Source organism: Oncorhynchus clarkii, chromosome 17, assembly GCF_045791955.1.
Source record: "Oncorhynchus clarkii lewisi isolate Uvic-CL-2024 chromosome 17, UVic_Ocla_1.0, whole genome shotgun sequence".
NCBI lineage: Eukaryota > Metazoa > Chordata > Actinopteri > Salmoniformes > Salmonidae > Oncorhynchus > Oncorhynchus clarkii.
In genome coordinates, this window is record NC_092163.1 from 13,616,129 (window position 1) to 13,632,549 (window position 16,421).

The 16,421-nt window shown below is 42.0% G+C and overlaps 1 protein-coding gene across 2 annotated transcripts in view; it reads left to right on the forward strand.

Annotated features, from left to right (window-relative positions):
* The window catches only part of LOC139369591 (potassium voltage-gated channel subfamily KQT member 5-like), a 169,859-nt gene that overhangs the window by 109,874 nt on the left and 43,564 nt on the right, over positions 1-16,421 (forward strand). For both annotated transcript variants that reach the window (XM_071108842.1, XM_071108843.1), the window contains exons 2-3: positions 6,739-6,829; positions 11,899-12,025. In XM_071108842.1, the coding sequence (XP_070964943.1) occupies positions 6,739-6,829; positions 11,899-12,025 (218 nt within the window). The remainder of the gene's footprint in view (positions 1-6,738; positions 6,830-11,898; positions 12,026-16,421) is intronic.

Genomic DNA, 16,421 nt, shown 5'->3' on the forward strand with positions numbered 1-16,421 from the left:
GACGGATTGGATACCATATTCTTACTTGTTGTTCAGCTGAGCTAACTCTACCATTTTGACAACAAGCAATTGAACTAAATTGTCAAGGCAACTGCCTCAGAGCATCTCTCCCATGTTGAATACGGCTGTGTGATCTCCATAGAATGCTATAGGATGACGCATCTTAACCCGATGACGCTCCAACCCCATGTATGCCTATTGGAATGTGCTGAGAACATTTAGAATCCCTGTCTTCTCTGGAATAGACCAACACAGTAGGGGGGTGCTATTTGAGGAATTCTAGGAGACATACAGTAAGTACATGACTGGGCGTCTGACTGTGTAAATGCATGCTCGGCACAGGACCTCATCAGGTGGATCAGAGGTCATGAGGTCACAACCTTTAGGTTACAAGGACCGTAAAAATTAATTCCCAGACTAAGTAAGTCATCCAAGGAGACTGAAGAGTCACTAGATAATGGAAGTATTCTTGGTGCTCAGTATTATAGTAAAAATGAAAAACCCAGGCCTAGAGACTTGATTCCCTCGATGATAAGGCTAATATTTTTGCGACTACAATGAAGATGACAAAGACCATATTTCCACCTTTGCTAATTTCTCCTGATAGAGTAGAGTAACTTCCTGTTGGAAATGAAAGAGTAACACCTGGTCTGTGGTCAGTGTTATGAAGTAGTTGCTAAGATAATAAGCTGTCTGTTTTGATCTGTCCATTAGATACGCTCCCAGGCACATAAACAGTGGTATTAGTTAATATAGACTTGGCAAGATGACACACACGCACACTGCCTCTGTCTCTCTTACACTTTTATGAGCGATCACACACACACTGCCTCTGTCTCTCTTGCACTTTTATGGCCGATCTCTCACACACACACACACACACACACAGAAAAAGTCTCCAGACCGTCCAGACAGACAGAATTTTTATGAGCAGACATAGATTTCATTAGGTTTTGGGTTACTCTTTTGACTCCTAGTCTGCTCATAAAGGTGTTAAGGATGATACTGACCTGACAGTGATATGACTTGAGCTTCCTCTCTTGGCTGCCTCAACTTTATATCAAAGAGAAGGTGAGAAGTTAGCCCATGTGTTTATAATACCTCTGTTACACTGGCAAGGCTATCTGAGACGACTGTCTTGTGACCAAACCGCCCAGATATGAACCCTAACCTGGATGACTCTTGAACTTTGACCCTAGCTGGCACTGTCCAATGATGATCCATCTTACTAGACAGACATCCAATGACAATCCATCTTACTAGACAGACATCCAATGACAGTTGAGAATCTAGGCTGTCCGAATGAGATTTTAAGTTGTAGGCAACTGCCAGAGACAGTGACGAGTAAACATTATTTTATTCTTGATTGGATGGCCACACATTGAAAACAGAACATATGGATAGATGATACTATCAAGAACTCATGAAGGATTTTGGTGGTCACACATTTCAGCACCATGGACAGCATAGCGATAGTTGCAGACACTCTTATCCAGAGCAACTAGGGTTAAGTGACTTGCTCAAGGGCACATTGACAGATTGTTCACCTAGTCGGCTCAGGGATTCGAACCAGCAACCTTTCAGTTACTGGCCCAATGCTGTTAACCGCTAGGCTGCCTGCCACTCATTTATCCTAGGGAGCTGGCTGTACTGATGGCATATGAATCCATGTCATGATGATACACACACACACACACACTGAAACGCACACACACATTCGGCAATAAATAGTCTTAATGTAATTAGCTTTCAGTCTGTCTCTAATGAACTGTAGCCTGTGGGAAAATATGAGACATATTTCTCAGAATTCTTCCTCATTGACTCTAAATTGAGTGTGTGATGCTCAAGGCAATACGTCCTCAACACAATATCATATATATATATATATATATATATATTCTTCACTGTTACCTACACATGCAGCTGCTATTCACTCTGCCCTGTACAACGAGGAGAGATCGAGATAGAGACTTGAAAGAAAGGACAAAGTGCCATCCAAGGTTCTGTGTCAACTCCTGCCTGCTCAGTCCTTACACATACTGTATACATCCATATGCTCATCTTACCCTGTTCTACCCCTCGCTGAGAGGAGAGAAATGGAGAGAAAAAAATACTTGAAAGAATGAGAGAGTGACATCCAAGGTTGACTCTGCCTGCCCCAATGCCCAATCCTTACAATGATATATAGAATACAGTGATATTTCCTGTGTCTCGCAGTAGTGTATACAGTCAAGAGCAATTGACCCTCTCCTGTGCTAAGAGAAGAAGAATAGATGGGAAACAATGCCATCCGAGGTTCTGACCTCTTTCCCCTACTGTATACAGCATCTACTTTCTACTCACTCTATCCTATGCTAAGAGAGGTGTATTGGAAAGAAGACAGCGCCATCCAAGGTTACTGTACGACACAACCGCTGCCTACCCAATCCTTACAATCGTATATAATACAAATGTGCAGTATTTGCAGTGTACATGTTTTTCTAAGGTTTCTACTCCAACTTTTCTGCTAGTGTTGTTTTTGATCCGTACAAACAACACTACCAGACCTTTCTGTTACCACAGAGATCCACTGAGAGCATGACAACACGACTGATTGGGAGACAAACAAATGCAGACGTCTGCTTTTTGCTGCAAATCTAATTCAAAATGAGGATGATTGGGTGTAATGTAGCCAGTACGACAGACCCCAGTGCTCGGACATTAGTCATTTCCTTGGCACTCTGTTTCAAAACAAATCAATTAAATTATACAAAATAGACAAGCACTTACTGCCTGCTACTGCTCGGTGATGATGGGCTTCTGTGTGTGTGTGTGTGTGTGTGTGTGTGTGTGTGTGTGTGTGTGTGTGTGTGTGTGTGTGTGTGTGTGTGTGTGTGTGTGTGTGCGTGTGCGTGCGTATGCGTATGCGTGTGTGTGCGTGCGTGTGTGTGTATGCAAGTCCCCACTCCCAAATCTTTATTTACTCTGGGGCTCTCTTTAAAAGGTTAAGGGCAGTTCTGTGTTCTGTTGGAGCTGTGAGGGCTGTGACAGACTCCAGATACTAGCCTGCGTCCCAAATGGCACCCTATCCCCTATCTAGTGCACCATACTACGTAGGGAATAGGGTGCAATTTAGGACAGCCGCCCGCTACAACAGTATGTGACACGGGGGAACTGAGGCCTGCAGAGAGGACAGGGAGGCGGTGGCAAAGTAATTAGGGAAGATCGTTCAATGATAAACAACCTTGCCTGTTTTTCATAACTAATTAATTATTTTTCATTAAATATTTCATAAATGGTTCTATTTGTTTTGAAAAGAGAGACATTGGTGTTTATTATAGTTAGATAAGGAGGCACTCTGAAAACCTTGCTTAGGGGCCATTCAGAAATCCTCCTTTAGAGATCTTGACAAGAGAGAGAGTGGAGGAAGAGTTATGAGGCCAGCTGTCTTTTCAGTTGACAGCTACATGATACTTGTCAGCGCACGCATTCACTAGTCCAGACATATGCATAATTGATTAACTTCCCAAAGTACTCAAAACTTTTAAATACTCCAACTTCCTGAACTTCAAACTGATTCATTAGGATGTACAGTTGAATTTGCAAGTTTACATACACCTTAGCCAAATACATTTAAACTCAGTTTTTCACAATTCCTGACATTTAATCCAAGTACAAATTCCCTTAGGTAATTTAGGATCACCACTTTATTTTAAGAATGTGAAATGTCAGAATAATAGTAGAGAGAATGATTTATTTCAGCTTTAATTTCTTTCATCACATTCCCAGTGGGTCATAAGTTTACATACTGTAACGTGTCTGTGTGTAGCTGGTGAAATGAGTCAGGCACAGGACAGCAGATATGAGTAATGAAAGCAATTTTACTCAATAATAAACAATTCACCGCAATACAATAAACAATTACTCACAAACAAACATGGGTTAAATAATGAACAAGTAATTGGGGAATTGAAAACAGGTGTGTAAGACAAAGACAAAACAAATGGAAAATGAAAAGTGGATCGGCGATGGCTAGAAGGCCGGTGACGTCGACCGCCGTTCGCCGCCCGAACAAGGAGAGGGACCGACTTTGGCGGAAGTCGTGACACATGCATTCAATTAGTATTTGGCAGCATTGCCTTTACAATTTTTTACTTGGGTCAAATGCCACCCCTGTTCTTCACGGTTGGGATGGTATTCTTCGACTTGCAAGTCCCCCCTTTTCCTCCGAACATAACGATGGTCATTATGGCCAAACAGTTCTATTTTTGTTTCATCAGACCAGAGGACATTTCTCCAAAAAGTGCAATATTTGTCCCCATGTGCAGTTGCAAACCGTAGTCTGGCTTTTTTATGGCGATTTTGGAGCAGTGGCTTCTTCCTTGTGGAGCTGCCTTTCAGGTTATGTAGATATAGGACTCGTTTTACTGTGGATATAGATACTTTTGTACCTGTTTCCTCCAGCATCTTCACAAGGTCCTTTGCTGTTGTTCTGGGATTGATTTGCACTTTTCGCACCAAAGTACGTTCTTCTCTAGGAGACAGAACGCGTCTCCTTCCTGAGCGGTATGACGGCGGCGTGGTCCCATGGTGTTTATACTTGCGTACTATTATTTGTACAGATTAACATGGTACCTTCAGGGGTTTGGAAATTGCTCCCAAGGATAAACCAGACTTGTGGAGGTCTACAAAACATTTTTCTGAGGTCTTTTGATTTTCCCATGATGTCAAGCAAAGAGGCACCGAGTTTGAAGGTAGGCCTTGAAATACATTCACAGGTACACCTCCAATTGACTCAAATTATGTCAATTAGCCTATCAGAAGCTTCTAAAGCCATGACATCATTTTCTGCAATTTTCCAAGCTGTTTAAACTTAGTGTATGTAAACTTCTTACCCACTGGAATTGTGATGCAGTGAATTATAAGTGAAATAATATGTCTGTAAACAATTGTTGGAAAAATTACTTGTCATGCACAAAGTAGATGTCCTAACCGACTTGCCAAAACTATAGTTTGTTAACAAGAACTTTGTGGAGTGGTTGAAAAACAACTTTTAATGACACCAACCTAAGTGTATGTAAACTTCCAACTTCAACTGTATTTTTTTATGTAAAAACACTAAAACGTTAAATAGGAGAGCATTTTGGATGACAGATGTCGACGGTTAAATCGAAATAAACACATAACCATCTCCTCTGGCTATGGAAAACTGCAACCTCTGTTTGGGCTCCCTCTCGGAGTCAAAGGTCAGATCGGGGCCGGGGTCACATCAGCACAGTCCTATAGCGGTCAGCTAGAGGTCGGCTGGGGATCGCGACCCGCACAGGACGCCCACCCTTTTCACACAGACGCTGCTCAGAAGCTCAGGGTCTGGAAGTCACCCCCCTGACCCGCTTGGCCATGCGTTTCAACTTTTAAAGATTCTTCATCTTCTTTCATCTTAGTGACGATTTAGGGCCTAGCCTACAGGCACCAGGGGACGGCTTAATAGTCTCTAGCCTCTCATCATCCATACTCCATAGGCTACAGCTGTGGAGAAGGGAGAGGGAAGAGAAGGGTGGTGGCTGGACGGGGGGGGGGGGGACGACAGTAGAGGAAGTTGTAGTGACATCTTGTGCGCCATAGTGACCTTATTGGGGTTCTTGATTATTGTTTGCATTTCTGAATGTCACGCTCAAATATTGACTGAGAAGGAAGAGAAGGGAGGTAGGGGGACATTAGAGTAAGTTGTAGTGACATGTTGGCCGACCTTATTTGGATGGTTTTTAACGGTTTACATTTTGTGAATGCCGCTGTCGTCACACTGGAATGGCTCTTCTATCTAAACTCAGTGTTCAGTTTCTATCTTCATAGCCCAGACACCATATTCTCACTGTTGTTATCCTGGAGAACCGAGACGATTGGCATGCTAGGCTTATCTCTCCCTTACAGCGGTGTTGGGTCAACAGTGCCTTGTCTTTGTTATGACTCACCACCCACTGGGCTCAGACATCTTTTCAGCATCTAGTTTTGATTTCAATTCTGTTGACTTGTCAACTACTTGGATATAGGTTCAAATAGGCGACATTCTGTTACATTGAGGACTTTTTGCAAATCCAATCAGTTTTCCACGTTGATTCAACGTCATCACATTGAGTTTGGGGGTTGAAATGACGTGGAAACTACGTTGATTCAACCACTTTTTCTCCAGTAGATCCTGAAATGCAACACTTCTACTAGTTTCAATAGTCCTGCTTTGCAGGAAAATGAAGATTACTATAGTTTCAATGATAATCCTAGAAAGAGAAAGAGAAGAAGTTATTTGGCATCCAAAGCCCTATCTTAGCCTTTCCCTCACAAACTCCATAGGCACAGCCAAGCTTAAGACGGAGCTCAATCCTGATCAAACACAAATGTCCTCTCACCATTCAACACGAAAGACATCTACAACTCTAAATCCGATGCTCATCATTTTGCCATCGATGCTACTTGGGAGGCCATTGGCCCACCTCATATTTCAGAGTTATTTGATGGAAAAATGAAAGATCGTATCATTATGAAGGTGGAAGATTATCAAAGACTGTGGTCCTTAGCAGAAAGCGGTAGGGAAAGGAGCATGGGAATATGGGTTGGATATTTCTGCTTGTCCATGTTTCAAGCTATTCACGTTAGCATTAATAATGAGATAAGGCATTTCCTGTCCAAACTGCCATGTTCTTCTTCTGTTTCATTTGGCTCTGGATAAATGTATTTCTGATTCCTCTCTGTTTTGTCCTGTAGGTTCGTCCTGGTCTTTGGTTGCTTGGTCCTGTCTGTGTTCTCCACCATTCCGGCTCACCAGGACTTCTCTTCCGACTGTCTGCTCATCCTGGTGAGGAACTGGTTGAAACTAGGCATATGTTCTGACACAGACACAGAAGCTGTTCATCAGCGTGCCTGTTTACAATGAGTGCAGTGATAGGTGACGCTGTGGACAGCAGAAAGCGGTGTCACCTATCGCTTCACAACAGGCAAATACAAAGCGGTGAAGTGTGTTGAGCTTTCACTCAAACTCCTCTTCGCACAACTAGATTTCTATTCGTAATTAGGTAAGAGGATATGAATACATTCTGGTATCAGTAAGTCAATCTGATCAATTGGGAACACTTCCCTGTTTTTCCATCATCTAGTCATTTGATAGTGAATAGAGCAGATTCAAACGGACTTAACCACGTTAAGAACCCTACTGATGCCGAGCTCTCTCTTGCTACGTATGTGGTCCTAGGAGGAAAAATCGATACAGGCCAAGGTTCACGCGTTGTCTCCATATTGAGTTTAGTCATTTGATCCAACATTGATTTCTTCTTCTACACTCTTAGAAAAAGGGTTCAAAAAGGGTTCTTCGGATGTCCCCATAGGAGAACCCTTTTTTGGTTTCAGGTAGAACCCTTTTTGGGTAGCATGTAGAACCGTCTGCAACAGAAAAATAGTTCTTCAAGGGGTTAAACTATGGGGGCAGCCGAAAGAAACCTTTAAAGTTGTAGATAGTGTACTGTTATTGAAATGCTGCTAGCAGGTCACTATCTACTAACCGTACCCTGCGATGGGTCAGCACCATACTGATACAGCAGACTTGAGGGCTGCGAGAGAGAGTGAGCAAAAATGGTTGAGTGAAACATTTGCCAAAAGGTCATCAATTGGTCATCATCATTGTCTCTGTATTGCCATGTTGTTGATGTTGACAGTCATTTATATATTGATATTTGAAATATTATTGTTCAGCAACTGGGAAATAGACGAGTGAGAGATGAGTGTTAATCGTAATAGAGCTAAAATGTGAGTGGTGAACTGGAAGATATGAACTCCATTTACAGGAGTCAATTAGCATGGTAGGTGACCTTGGTTTGTTTATTGACTGATGGCACCCCTATTGTTGAGAGAGAGCGAGAGACAGAGAGACTGTGTGTTTTTGTGTGTGCATGCGTGAGTGTGTTTGTGAGTGTGCGTGCGTGAGTGTGTTTGTGAGTGTGCGTGCGTGCGTGGCTGTGTGTGTTAATTAACAAAGAGCAACAACTCCCATTCAAATAATCAAAGATCACAAACATCCTAGTACATTTGAAAATATAGAGAGTCTGTCATTGCTCTGGGGCAAGTACAGATAAGGCAACATCCAGTTGGTAGTATAGTGTAAAAAAATATATATACAAAAATGTACACATATTGTTTCCTTTCAGGTTCAATTCAATACAACTATATGAATCCCTGAGGGAAATTAGGATTAGGAAGGTTAGTGGTATATGTCATTTTGTAGCCTGGGTGGGCCAGTGACAGTCAATGCATCGGCCCATCCTTCTGCGCTAGTCAAGTATCTCCATGACAGATAGGAAGAGGGATATCCGCGGATTATCCGAGGAGAAGATTAATCCCTTTATCAAAGCTGGATTCATACTGGATGTCTCCACTCAACAACATAGCCTCTCCAAACAAAATCAGTGTCAACACGATTAGGCCGCCTATTGACGATACAGACACTGGCAGAAATGTATCTGCTCCCAGTCGCTACTCTGAAAACTAGAGATTTGAAACAGCATTCATGCTCATTCAAAAAAAATCTCATTGCATCCATATGCCTCTTTTAGACCACACTTGCTAGGGACATTATCTTGGATTAGCATCAGCTGAATTTGAATCATGATATACTGGGAGCAAATGCTAGCTAGCTAATGTTGTGCCTATTGCAGTGAATGTAGTGATCTAATTGACTATGTTGTCTCAGTGTTGACATTTAGCATGCTAATGGTGCACCTTTGAATTCAAAGGTACGACATTATATACATGCTGCTCACAGGAAGTAGACCACCTTTGAATTCAAAGGTATGACATTATATACATGCTTCTCACAGGAAGTAGACCACCTTTGAATTCAAAGGTACGACATTATATACATGCTGCTCACAGGAAGTAGACCACCTTTGAATTCAAAGGTATGACATTATATACATGCTGCTCACAGGAAGTAGACCACCTTTGAATTCAAAGGTATGGCATTATATATATGCTGCTCACAGGAAGTAGACCACCTTTGAATTCAAAGGTATGACATTATATACATGCTGCTCACAGGAAGTAGACCACCTTTAAGTCATCATTCATTCAAATCACGAATCTGTTTCAATGTCAAGAAAAGGCCATTTTGATATGTTATGATATGTTGGAATTTGGATGATTACAGTTTTTGTCAATTGCTAAAACACATTTTCTGAAACCTTGCTCCTTTTCCTGAAAACGTTAAACACAAAACCTCATCTTCAAGCATAACCTCTGACTCCTCTCGCAAAATGAGGCATTCACCTCAAAACAGTTTCACCTGTGTTCAAAATCAAACACTGCTCTCAAATCATAAACAAAGTGATCAAAATGATATACACTCTCAAGCAGTCAGTAAACAATACACCGAAAAATAGAAAACACATTGTTCAAAACATGCAATTCTCAGGGAGAAGTACATTTTTAATCTAAAAAAATATTCATATTTTTCTGTCATTGTCTTTTGATGAACGAAAACATGTTCTATGTAGCTCAAAATTGATCAGAAATTACTACTCTGCTTTGCTCTTTGCAATTTTTTTTTGTTCTTCCTCCTCCTTGTACCCCTATTTTTACAGTACTGTACCCTGCATCTCACAAACTTGTCCTTTGTCTCTGTGATACTGTAATTCTTGTTCTTTGTTGATATGAATCTGCAACCAGTCAACATCTATTGAGCAATCAGTACTGTTAATAAATGGAAAGCACCATGTTCAGGGCCATACAATTTGTCCATTGTACAGTATACAGTCTACAATGCACTGTACTACAGTATACAAAACTAAAAGGGACACAAATCAAAGGAGTAAACGGGATCAATGTGCTTCTTCTTGTCTTTGGGCTGGGTCAGGCCAGAGCACTTTGTTGACATCACAAGCAATATTGTCCCTCCTGAGGCAACGGGGGAAGAAGTCTCTTGTGTGCCGTATCCAGCCCTGACATGATTCCTCACCTATATCACCACAGGCTAAATCCATGTCTTGCAGCCGATTTACTCTGGTGTGGGGTTGTCTATCATACACTTTACATCTCCAAGAGGAGAAAAACTCCTCAATTGGATTCAGGAAAGGCGAGTATGGAGGGAGGTACAAGTTCATGAACTGCCCATTGATGTTAAATCATTCTCTTATCTGAGCAGCTCGGTGGAAACTGACATTGTCCCACACTATCACATAGGTGGGAATGGGATTCTCATTTAGCTCTTGACCCTGCTGCTCTTGAACCTGCTGCTCAAATAAAATATCTCTTAGAATGGCAATAAATCTTAGAAGGTGCTGGGTGTTATATGGCCCGAGTGTAACATGGTGATGTAGAACACCATGGTTGCTGATAGCAGCACAGATTGTGACATTGCCACCTCGTTGAACAGGGACTTCAACAATGGCCCGCTGTCCAATCATGTTTCGGCCTCTCCTTCTCCTCTTTGTTAGATTGAAGCCTGCTTCATCGATAAAGATGAACTCATGGGGTCTGTCCAAGGATTCCAAGTCAAATATTGTCTGTGTAGAAATACAATATACTGTATGTAGGATTGTGTAAGTCGTACAGAGACAGTGCTATACTGTAGAGTACAATTAGGCTTCTGGATTCACATACATTGTATGTACTGAAGAGTAATGAAATTCACATAGTATGTGTTAGTACTGTAGACAATCTGGATTACAGTAAATGTTTCTGAATGTACACTTACTTGCACATACTGAGCTCGCAGTTCTTTCAGCCTTGGTGAGTTGCGCTCAAAAGGTACTCTGTATACTTGTTTCATTCACATCCTGTTATGATGGAGGACATGGTCAATTGTGGAAATTCTCACACTGTCAATTGCCTGGATGTGTGTGTTGCATTATCTTGAAGGACCATGCCAACTATAATGGCCTCTTGCTCCCGAGTGAATGTAGCTGTCCTTCCACCTGCATGTGGCAGCCTTGCAATTCTACAAAACGTAGTGCAGTTACAAAACATATTCATGCAGTACAATACATACAGTGATTCACTTTACAAATGTCTATTGAAACAGCTGCATATAGTGTAGTACAGTAAATTTGCAATTACAAAAATACAGTAGTATACTGTACCTGTTCTCTTCTCTGAATGTCCTTACTATGGTGGACACAGAAAATCAGCTCAAATTGGGTTGCACTCTGAGTCCTGCTTCCCTCATTGTCAGTCCATGGACAAGAACATGGTCTATAACTGTTGCCTGAATTTCATCAGATATTTCCACTCTTTGTCTTCCTCTTCTTCCTCCTCTTCCTCTTTCTTGCCCTCCTCCTCCTCTTCCTCCTCGTCGCCCACCTCGCATACGCACTTGTCCTCTCACATTGTTTCTTCTATCCATTCTCAGACTTTCTCCTTCCCACCTTCAACAACCTGTTTGCTCTCTGAACTGGCTTATATTGGTTGTGTCGCATCATTTGAAACAGGTTAAATCTATTTTGAGTGGTTGTGTTCAATCAATGACATGTGTCCTCTATTTGTATTTGATTGTTGCCACTTGTGTTTACCAGTATGGATGACATGTGCATTAGAGTGCAGAATGTGTTTTGAGAATGAGAATGTGTTTAGAGTTTTGCTGAAAAGTCTAAGTGAGATCTGCAAATTGTGTTTTGCCATGTGAAATGGTTTAAGGTATTGACAACATACTGCATAATTAGCTAAATGAGTCCAGGCAACTGAGAACTTTGTTCAGCCAATGGGTTTTAGTGTTTTAGCAATTGAGAAAAACTGTAATAACTTATTGCACTTTCAATACAAGGATGAAAGTGATATAAACAGAACTATCCACAAGTGTGACACCTATTCGTAGATTTATAGCAATTGCTTAGTCATTGTGTATCACTTTCCCCTGACTTCCTGTTTTGTCACTTCCTTTAGGAGTTTGTGATGATCGTGGTGTTTGGGCTGGAGTACATCATCAGGATCTGGTCGGCCGGCTGCTGCTGTCGCTACAGAGGATGGCAGGGTCGCCTCCGTTTCGCCCGGAAACCTTTCTGTGTCATAGGTGAGCTATAGACTAGATGAACATATGAACACTTTATAAACCCTTTATAAACATTATTTTCGAAGGGATGAGAAAAGGCTTTACAACCTTCAGTTGATGGTTCAGTAATGAGAAGTGTTTGAAGTTAAAGAGTTTTACAGGTAAATCGTTGACTTTTTTCTCTTTTATGACAATTGATGACCTCTCAGTTACTTTATTTCCTACTTGAAAGCGAGATGTGTAGTTTCCTGACTGCAAATCATTATGGCTATTCACTAATTGCTGGAGTTTTACCATAGGAATGTGACTTCCGAGTTCAAAGAGACCTATGAGTAAAAAGATATGCAGTGTAATTGACCATAGGAACACACACACACACACAAACACAATAGACCGTAGTCCTCTGGCTTGATGTTTTAGCTGTGGTGTTTGAGGCTCTTGTGATTCTTAACAGGAGATTTAGGGTCGACTGACTATGTAAACAGGCCTCTCCATTAACCCGTCTTCAATTCTTTCCAGTGTTTAGACATATTCATCTGCCCTTCTCAGATGGCCGCCGTACTTCAGGGAGGGAGAGTAGAGGCTTACCAGTCACGCTATGTTATCAGAGCTAACATCACCATGCTCTCTGAGCTGGCTAATGTCATGTCGAGAGAGCGAGCGGGAGAGAGCGATAAAGAGAGGGAGAGTAGGGGCTTACCAGTCACGCTAAGTCATCAGAGCTAGCATCGCCATGCACTCTGAGCTGGCTAATGTCATGTCGAGAGAGCGAGCGGGAGAGAGCGATAAAGAGAGTGAGAGAGAGGGAGAGTAGGGGCTTACCAGTCACGCTACGTCATCAGCGCTAGCATCACCATGCTCTCTGAGCTGGCTAATGTCATGTCGAGAGAGCGAGCGGGAGAGCGCGATAAAGAGAGTGAGAGAGAGGGAGAGGGAAACAGAGATAGAAAGTGAGAGAGATACAGAAATTAGACCGTTAGAATTAGACCATGAATTTCATGAACTATGAAATAACACATATGAAATCATGTAGTAACCAGAAAAGTGTTAATCAGACCAAAATATATTTCATATTTGAGATTCTTCAAATTGCCACCCTTTGCCTTAATGACAGCTTTGCGCACTCTTGGCATTCTCTCAACCAGCTTCACATGGAATGTTTATCCAACAGTCTCGAAGGAGTTCCCACATATGCTGAGGTGTTCTAAACACCTATATATATATATAGAGAGAGACAGAGACAGAGAGAGAGAGAGAGAGAGAGAGAGAGAGAGAGAGAGAGAGAGAGAGAGAGAGAGAGATTCAGAAAAACAGACAACAAACAGCCGTACACGGGCCAATAACTGAACTAGATACTCTGAATAGAGATGGTTAAGGCTCAACTAGATACTCTGAATAGAGGCTGTTAAGGCTGAACTAGATACTCTGAATAGAGGCTGTTAAGGCTGAACTAGATACTCCGAATAGAGACGGTTAAGGCTGAACTAGATACTCCGAATAGAGACAGTTAAGGCTGAACTAGATACTCTGAATAGAGTCTGTTAAGGCTGAACTAGACACTCCGAATGGAGACGATTAAGGATGAACTAGATACTCCGAATAGAGGCGGTTAAGGCTGAACTAAATACTCTGAATAGAGGCTGTTAAGGCTGAACTAGACACTCCGAATGGAGACGGTTAAGGCTGAACTAGATACTCCGAATAGAGACGGTTAAGGCTGAACTAGATACTCTGAATAGAGACGGTTAAGGCTGAACTAGATACTCTGAATAGAGGCTGTTAAGGCTGAACTAGATACTCCGAATAGAGACGGTTAAGGCTGAACTAGATACTCTGAATAGAGGCTGTTAAGGCTGAACTAGATACTCTCAATAGAGATGGTTAAGGCTGAACTAGACACTATGAATAGAGGTTATTAAGGCTGAACTAGATACTCCGAATAGAGGCTGTTAAGGCTGAACTAGATACTCCGAATAGAGGCTGTTAAGGCTGAACTAGATACTCCGAATAGAGGCTGTTAAGGCTGAACTAGATACTCCGAATAGAGGCTGTTAAGGCTGAACTAGATACTCCGAATAGAGACGGTTAAGGCTGAACTAGATACTCCGAATAGAGACGGTTAAGGCTGAACTAGATACTCCGAATAGAGACGGTTAAGGCTGAACTAGATACTCCGAACAGAGACGGTTAAGGCTGAACTAGATACTCTGAATAGAGACGGTTAAGGCTGAACTAGATACTCTGAATAGAGGCTGTTAAGGCTGAACTAGATACTCTCAATAGAGGCTGTTAAGGCTGAACTAGATACTCCGAATAGAGAAGGTTAAGGCTCAACTAGATAATCCGAATAGAGACGGTTAAGGCTGAACTAGATACTCCGAATGGAGACTGTTAAGGCTGAACTAGATACTCTCAATAGAGACGGTTAAGGCTGAACTAGATACTCTGAATAGAGGCTGTTAAGGCTGAACTAGATACTCCGAATGGAGACGGTTAAGGCTAAACTAGATACTCTCAATAGAGACTGTTAAGGCTGAACTAGACACTCCGAATGGAGGCTGTTAAGGCTGAACTAGATACTCTGAATAGAGGCTGTTAAGGCTGAACTAGACACTCCGAATTGAGACGGTTAAGGCTGAACTAGACACTCCGAATAGAGGCTGTTAAGGCTGAACTAGACACTCCGAATAGAGACGGTTAAGGCTGAACTAGATACTCTGAATAGAGGCTGTTAAGGCTGAACTAGATACTCTCAATAGAGATGGTTAAGGCTGAACTAGACACTATGAATAGAGGTTATTAAGGCTGAACTAGATACTCCGAATAGAGGCTGTTAAGGCTGAACTAGATACTCCGAATAGAGGCTGTTAAGGCTGAACTAGATACTCCGAATAGAGGCTGTTAAGGCTGAACTAGATACTCCGAATAGAGGCTGTTAAGGCTGAACTAGATACTCCGAATAGAGACGGTTAAGGCTGAACTAGATACTCCGAATAGAGACGGTTAAGGCTGAACTAGATACTCCGAATAGAGACGGTTAAGGCTGAACTAGATACTCCGAACAGAGACGGTTAAGGCTGAACTAGATACTCTGAATAGAGACGGTTAAGGCTGAACTAGATACTCTGAATAGAGGCTGTTAAGGCTGAACTAGATACTCTCAATAGAGGCTGTTAAGGCTGAACTAGATACTCCGAATAGAGAAGGTTAAGGCTCAACTAGATAATCCGAATAGAGACGGTTAAGGCTGAACTAGATACTCCGAATGGAGACTGTTAAGGCTGAACTAGATACTCTCAATAGAGACGGTTAAGGCTGAACTAGATACTCTGAATAGAGGCTGTTAAGGCTGAACTAGATACTCCGAATGGAGACGGTTAAGGCTAAACTAGATACTCTCAATAGAGACTGTTAAGGCTGAACTAGACACTCCGAATGGAGGCTGTTAAGGCTGAACTAGATACTCTGAATAGAGGCTGTTAAGGCTGAACTAGACACTCCGAATTGAGACGGTTAAGGCTGAACTAGACACTCCGAATAGAGGCTGTTAAGGCTGAACTAGACACTCCGAATTGAGACGGTTAAGGCTGAACTAGACACTCCGAATAGAGGCTGTTAAGGCTGAACTAGATACTCCGAATAGAGGCTGTTAAGGCTGAACTAGACACTCCGAATAGAGGCTGTTAAGGCTGAACTAGATACTCCGAATAGAGACGGTTAAGGCTGAACTAGATACTCTCAATAGAGACTGTTAAGGCTGAACTAGACACTCCGAATGGAGGCTGTTAAGGCTGAACTAGATACTCTCAATAGAGGCTGTTAAGGCTGAACTAGATACTCTCAATAGAGGCTGTTAAGGCTGAACTAGATACTCTCAATAGAGGCTGTTAAGGCTGAACTAGATACTCTCAATAGAGGCTGTTAAGGCTGAACTAGATACTCTCCATAGTGGCTGTTATGGCTGAACTAGATACTCTCAATAGAGGCTGTTAAGGCTGAACTAGATACTCCGAATAGAGGCTGTTAAGGCTGAACTAGATACTCTGAATAGAGGCTGTTAAGGCTGAACTAGATACTCTGAATAGAGGCTGTTAAGGCTGAACTATACACTCTGAATAGAGGTTATTAAGGCTGAACTAGATATTCCGAATGGAGACTGTTAAGGCTGAACTAGATACTCCGAATAGAGAAGGTTAAGGCTGAACTAGATACTCCGAATAGAGAAGGTTAAGGCTGAAGTAGATACTCCGAATGGAGACTGTTAAGGCTGAACTAGATACTCTCAATAGAGGCTGTTAAGACTGAACTAAATACTCTCAATAGAGGCTGTTAAGGCTGAACTAGATACTCTCAATAGAGGCTGTTAAGGCTGAACTAGATACTCTCAATAGAGGCTGTTAAGGCTGAACTAGACACT